The following is a 6,758-nucleotide window of genomic DNA, read 5'->3' as shown; positions in this document are numbered from 1 at the left end:
TCTTGAAATTTAAAGAAAAATTGTCATTTGCAGATTTATTTTTTTATTTTTTTTTCTCATTTAAATAGTTATAGCTTTAACCATTTTGAGGATTTTTTTCCTGAGAAAAAATCTTTCCAGGCAATTTTTTTGGTAATCCAACACTCAAAATATTTTTCATTGGTGACAATTTTTAAATCGAAAAAATAAAATATTCACAAAATTCATAAAATGTACAATTGGCGAGTATTCCAGAGTTGAGCCGTCATAACAAATGAAGCGAACAGTTTCTTGAGTCACTCAGTAGATACAGTAGGCGATTTTTAAATACATATAAACAGCTGCGTGACAAATATCAAAATATTTTTACGATGTGATTAATGAACATTTATTTTTGCTTAAAAACTAATCACTCTGCTAATTTATTCGTACCGGTGTGATTTATCACAATGACACAATTTCCACTCTCTCATTACTCAATTCATTCTTTTCAATTTCGTTGGAGTACCTATCTTTGTTTGTGAACTATATTTTCGCCATTTTCAAACAAATTAAAAACGTGAGCCACCGGATTATATAACGCTAACATTTAACGTATCACGAAAAATCGTTCTTGTTACTTAACATAAGTACATTTTATGCTCCGATACAGATTAGCGGCGCGATTTATCGCCGCTATTTGCTTAATCTCCCTCCGATTGAACAGCGCACAAAAGCAAAATAGAGAAGAAGCTATTGAACGTGAACGAGCTCAATCGACCGATACACAAGCTCCTCAAATGTTATTACGCTAAAGGTTAACAGTCCAATCAGAAATTTGTTTAGGTCGCCATTGTTAGTCGTGTCTCAGTAATTTGGTGTTGGTTTTTCGAAAATTCGATTGGCAGACGTGACGCTCGACCTGTAATAACAGAAACGCTATCGTAATTTGGCAATATTGCAATTATTTTTAATATAATGATGTGTAAAAGACGTGTGAAATCCGATGTGGATTTATGTGGAGTGGGATTACGTCACGGTGGTTATTTGTGGGAACATGAACGGCTATCCATCCCGGATTAGCACCACAAAAATTTTAATCAATTTAATAGAAATTAATTAGTGTAGACTTCAAACTATCTAAAACTATTTTAATTAAGTCAGTCCTGCACAAAACAACATCTATAAAAATTATATACATTTTTCAAAATTTTTGAAAATTTCCAAAATTTTCCCCAGGTACTCTTTCTTCAAAGCTCAACAAACAACACATCTTTGACAATGAGGTGTGCCAATTTGTACTGGTCCTAAAACAACAACATCACCAAGAAGTCTACTCAAATTAAATTCCTACCGAGTTGACCACCATATTTGCCCTGGACTTCCTCAGCCCCTTCGTGATCCCGTACATGTTGATTTTACCCGTCATGGGCACCGCCCTCAGGGCTATGTCGCACAAGATAACCGTCCCAGTTCGACCCACTCCTTGCCTGCAACAAGCAATTTGTCCAACCTGTTTCAGATTTTGAAAATTTTTGAGTACTTGCTGTGAACCAGCACCGGCGACAGATAGTGAGGTATCTTCAGTAGATGTGTGACAAACGGCACAAATCTCTTCGACAACGACACAAGATCCTCGTCTCTCGACCACGAGTCGTGGTGCAGGTGTTGCACCTGGAATCGTGCCAAATGCGAAAAATTTTGATTTCGGGACCGACTTACATATCGCGTGATTCCTTTCCGTTCGAGCCTCAACTTTCGATAAACGTAGAAATCGCGGTTTTCTACTTCCTCTAGAAAGATCTTGATCTGCTCGTATTGGAAAATGTTGTTTTTCAGATTTGGCCAATAGCAAAAATAGTTCTCTTTCATGCTCGAGATCATCACGATGTGGCAGATATTGTGGTGCCATACCAACCGCCAAAAGTCTTCAACTGTGTTTTCCAGAGGGCTTTGCGTAACGATGTATTCTTTGTCGTTGTTGAACACCTGGAACCAAGCTTTGGCGAAGAAAATTTAGAGCCCACTACTTACACTGATGTAGCTAGCGTTGAGGTACTCCGCATGTCCAAAGAGATTTCGTTTTAGCTTGACTCGATTCTTATCACCTGCAAGGTTAAAGAGTAAATTTTGAACAAAACAATTTTGACACTTACGTAGACACGGAGATTCAGCCTGCTTTTGTGAGTTGTTCTCAACTTTCAGACCTTCTTGGTATTTCTTTGAGGAACCAGTAGGAATGTGCTGGAATCAGTATCACAAAATAAAAGAGTCATCCACAACTTCTCCACCTACTGAAAATTGAGTTTCCAGTTCCTCGCACGAGGGCTGGAACACTTTCCTAATGTAGTCCAAGTATTCTTCTGTCGAAATTTTTGGCCACCCATCGTTGTAGATGGTTTCGTAAACAGTTGATTTTCTGTCAGTTGTGCCATGTTTTCCGCAAAACCTGCATATGTGGTTAACAAACTGCACACAAATTTTTCTTCTACCTCCTTTCTTCGCATAAATAACGCAGCACAGCAGCAGTATTATCGGAACAAGTATTAACAGATATAACAAGTTAAGTAGAGAGACGCTCGGAAATATATTTATTGTCTCATTTAAGGCATTTTCGCAAGAGACCGTGGTGTCATTAACGGCGATACGTCTCTTGTTCTTCCCACAGCTTTGGTTCACTGATAGGTATCCAATGTCGCCGATAGCCCAAAATGTTTTTGGAACCATTGTAACATTGATAATTTTTGTTGTCACTGTTACAACCATGCAATCTGTCATAGGGCCTAAACGGAAGTTTTCTTTCTTCCATTTTTGGTCTCCCTAAAGAATATCTCTTTAGTTACACTTACCAAACACTTGCCCAGACCTACTCACGATTATAGAAAAGGGTCTGTATATTCCGGTTTGTAAATCTTTCACTCTGAGGGTTATTTGGCAATTGTTACACGTTGCTACGAAGATAGAAAGGCATCCGCCAAGCATTTGCCTACAATTTTCTGATTTCTTGTAAATATCTTCGCTTGATTCCCTCGTAGTGTGCAGATAAAAATCTGCAATAAATTGTCACTACTGTATCTCGTCGTATATAGTAATCAAGCAAGACCAGTTGAGGGACAAGCCTCTATGTACCTACAGTAGGTACTGAAAGCACCACTAGTACTCCAATTATCAGATCCAGTTGCTACTTACATTTATGCAGCTTCCACAGGTTCGTTGCATGAGATAGGTAGTAGGAAAGAACATCTTCTATAAACGTAACATTTTCTGTGTTCTCAGAGTAGGAAAATACATTATTTGCAAATTTGAAATGGTACCACTAAAAATAAACACACTTCTCGTACTTCCGGTTGCTAATTCCAATAAATAATGAATAAATCAATTTAATTGTACCCGTTTTTTGTTCAGGACCTCGCTCGACCTGTCGTCGTATATTCTTATGCTAAAGTCCACATTGGCCTCCTCCGTCTTCAGAATTTGTAGAAAATCTTCATCACCATTTTGGTTGGTGGGAAATCTTTCCCAGCGCTCGTCCAGCACAAAACTGTTGTTGAAATTATTTTTTTCGATGGAGCTCATAACTTTCCAAGTCTGGTTCTGTGTTTGAATTTTGGTAAAATTGAGTGTCACCGTGGTGTCTACATACTGCGAAGACAACACTGAAAAGCATGATAACAGCGGTGCCGTGTAGATAGTGCCAAAAGCTTACCTGCATAGCTGCTGTTTTTTCCCCGACCATCAGAAATAAATATTCCAGGACTGTCAGCATCCACTACGCAGTAACCAAGTGCATTGTCATCAAATTTGCACAACACTGGGGCACAGAAAATTACAGAAAACAGGAGTTTACGGAACATATTAAAATTCGTCGGGTTTTACTGGAAACGGCAGTGTCTGTTTAAATTTGGTTATCAGGTAATTCGAAGATATGATTAGATCGAAGCAAACACACAACAAGCACTAGTTTTATTTAAGTGTTTACAGATCGTTGATTCAACGGAAGAATGTTTGGAAATTTGTAAATAATCATGTTTGTCCTTTGATAACATGTTTTTGCTACCCGTGTCCTGCGAGGTCGCCCTTCACCTTGTTATCAGTTAGTTTAGAGCAAGTAGAGTTATGGTTGTTCTTAGGCTGAAAATCGGAGAGGTTAGCTTCCAACCACAATTTTTTGAAATTTTGAAAAAATGATATTTTTAAGAATCTCAAGGTAAAAATTTTGGGAAAAGTGGTAGTTCTTTTAAAAATATCAACTTTATGTGTTCCAAATCCACAAAATGGTATTTTGAAGTAAATATACCGGACGGAAAATGTTCCCCAATTTCTACTAATTTTGAAAATTTTGTTAACAATTTTATATTAACTTGTAAAGATGATGACAATTAAGAAAAGAAGAAGTGGAGTTTTGATTGTTGGTCAGCTGAAACCGTGGCAATTTATTGATTAGCTTCCAAATCAAATTTTTTGAAAATTTTTAAAAAATGATATTTTTGATAATCTCAAAACAGAAATTTCAAAAAACTCTGCATAAAATGATCTTACATAGCATGTGGTAAATTTTCAGCAATTTCGGAAATTCAATAAATCAAAAAAGTGTTTCAAAGTTTCGAAAATAAATCATAGTTATTTACAGTAAGAGTGAGGAAGGCAAAGCTTTCGTTCACGCGAATTGCGTGCGATGCAGTTCAAGTGAACAAAAGCGGTCCTACTCTCGAGTGGTGAATTTGGTTTTGTTCGATATCTCTTTAGAAAGTGAGTCTGTAACTTTGTATTCAAAATTTTAAATAAAAATAAATCACATTTTTGGACGGATCTGTTGCTATGGAAAAGAATCAAATACAAAATAAACAATGTTCTGTAACGTCAATAAAGTGGTTGTGTGCACATTGTGGAAATGGATGATGAAGAGTTCCTGATGATGTCCTGGAAGAAGCAAGTGCCGCGAGGTACCAAATGTTACCTAAAAAAATAAAAATTACGTAATCAGAAAGAATTGGAAACATTTACGAGTGGATGAAAATCAGTGAGTGAAAGACAGTGAGCAAAAAACGATGAGCGAAAGTGAAGTGAACGAAAGAGAAACCTTCACCGACTGGTAACTATGGATACAGACTCACTTTCTAGGGAGTTATCGAACAAAATATGTATAATGATATCGCACTTTTATGCACTGACTGATTTTGCCTTGATTATCAAGTTTCAAGATATTTTTTATAACTTTCTTCAGTTTTTGCATTATTTTTTTGCTACTAATCTCTTATCTTATCGACAAGACACTTCAAGCTGTAACAAGGAACACTTCTACAGATGATTCCATCAACGAATCTGTGTCAAAATTCGAGGATTTTTCTTGGAACTTTTCGTCTATTTGTTGAATCGGACTAAGAGATCTCATTAAGAATGACATTTGCTTGATAATAGCAATGAGATTCCCATAGAGAATGACTAGCAAGTGGCAACTGAAAACAAACAAGGAAAAAGTATTAGATAATAATTCATCCAAGACATATCTTTTTAGTAATGACCTTTAGACGCGGAAATCGTTTGTTTTCCACACTATCTCCAATCAACGAGGAAAATGTTCTCACTGTACAACTCCTGTTGCCAACCTTCCACCATAAAAAATATTATTAATGAAGGTGTAAGTTAACAGTTGAAAGGTTGCGAATGCCGACCGGAACCTGTACACAAAGTGAGTTGCATCTTCTCGCCTACCATTTAGGGTCTGAGGAGATTGACATTATTTGAAATGACTTGTCACCTCTTGGATGTTTCAATCGAAGCACAAAGGATGCGTTGTTGTCTCTGGAGTTATTCTTGAGTGGCGACCTTAGAGCCAATCATCTCGGATTTAATTAAATTTATCGGTAAAAATATTTCCGCTTGAATTGTTTCGTCTTTAAGGACAACCCAAAACGGTTTGCTTCGAAATTAAAAACGAAAAGCGAAAAGGGTAATTATGTTTTGATTAATCGCAAGAACGCCGAAAGGTTGCTTAAGGTGGTCTCACACATGCCGTAAATCTTGTAATTATTATTAATAACCACAATTAGCACGAATCAATTCATTTTAAACATTAGATAATTTCCTACATACTTACAATAACAAATTATGAGGTACAGCGGTGATTTTTATCGACTTCAATGACACGCCGGTAATGGCCACATTTTTTTCGTATGTAACCATTCAAAATGCATTACAATATTGTAATATGAGAGATAGCGATGCTAATTAGGAACAACAATAAGTTTGTATCGTGGCTAATTCTTAAATTTGCATCAATTTGAAATTTTATGAACATTGTTCGGAGGAAACGGGATAATGCTAATAAATAATGTTTTGTGGTGTAGTCGTTAGGTAATTCGGTAGCGAACATGTGTCGTAATCGTCGTTACATTATAGTAAAATGGGAGAATCATCTGCAGGATGTGTTTTATGGACGGTTCGTCTCTTGAGGAAAGAATTAGAGAAGAACTTTCGTTTCGGCGCGTTTGCATAATGATGGTCCAAAGCGATCGACGTTTTGCCCATTTCTTGGCACGAAGAGGGTCGGAGGTATTTCCGAAGGTGCAAAGGGGAAATTGAAAGAATGTGGATAAAATTTGAAAAAAATAAGTTTTCGAAAATGGCACCTTTTTGTATCTCTATAGAATTTGATAATTGTCGTTTTACTGTAATTGCAAAAAGAAAATAAATGCGTTCGTGTCCGATTTTTTTTGTGATCCGCTTGAAGATAAAATAGTATAGGTATATCATTCAGAGTACTTAAGTCTTTTTGTGCTTCGCCCAGTTGCGACCTCGAC

At 36.6% G+C, this 6,758-nt stretch overlaps 1 protein-coding gene across 6 annotated transcripts; it reads right to left on the bottom strand.

Annotated features, from left to right (window-relative positions):
- Positions 1 to 235: 235 nt before the first annotated feature.
- LOC138141477 (tyrosine-protein phosphatase non-receptor type 7-like) lies at positions 236 to 5,171 on the bottom strand. Of its 6 annotated transcripts, XM_069062200.1 has the most exons (13): positions 5,073 to 5,169; positions 4,755 to 4,915; positions 3,665 to 4,089; positions 3,349 to 3,614; positions 3,148 to 3,274; positions 2,833 to 3,008; positions 2,254 to 2,778; positions 2,115 to 2,202; positions 1,993 to 2,066; positions 1,681 to 1,947; positions 1,502 to 1,632; positions 1,313 to 1,448; positions 1,113 to 1,265 (listed from the first exon to the last, which is right to left on the bottom strand). In XM_069062200.1, the coding sequence occupies exons 3-13, from the start codon at positions 3,810 to 3,812 to the stop codon at positions 1,209 to 1,211; spliced, it is 1,995 nt and encodes a 664-aa protein (XP_068918301.1). In that variant the 5' UTR covers positions 3,813 to 4,089; positions 4,755 to 4,915; positions 5,073 to 5,169; the 3' UTR covers positions 1,113 to 1,208. The 6 variants fall into 6 exon arrangements, 4 of the variants coding, with proteins under 4 accessions (XP_068918301.1, XP_068918292.1, XP_068918313.1 ...); XR_011163167.1 differs by lacking the exons at positions 4,755 to 4,915; positions 5,073 to 5,169 and adding an exon at positions 236 to 1,104 and having other exon boundaries at positions 1,158 to 1,265; positions 3,665 to 4,450; XR_011163172.1 differs by having other exon boundaries at positions 1,158 to 1,265; positions 1,506 to 1,632; positions 3,665 to 4,915; positions 5,073 to 5,171.
- Between the last annotated feature and the right edge of the window lie 1,587 nt (positions 5,172 to 6,758).

The sequence above is a fragment of the Tenebrio molitor genome, chromosome 1, assembly GCF_963966145.1.
Source record: "Tenebrio molitor chromosome 1, icTenMoli1.1, whole genome shotgun sequence".
NCBI lineage: Eukaryota > Metazoa > Arthropoda > Insecta > Coleoptera > Tenebrionidae > Tenebrio > Tenebrio molitor.
This window is presented reverse-complemented; position numbering and strand designations above follow the sequence as displayed.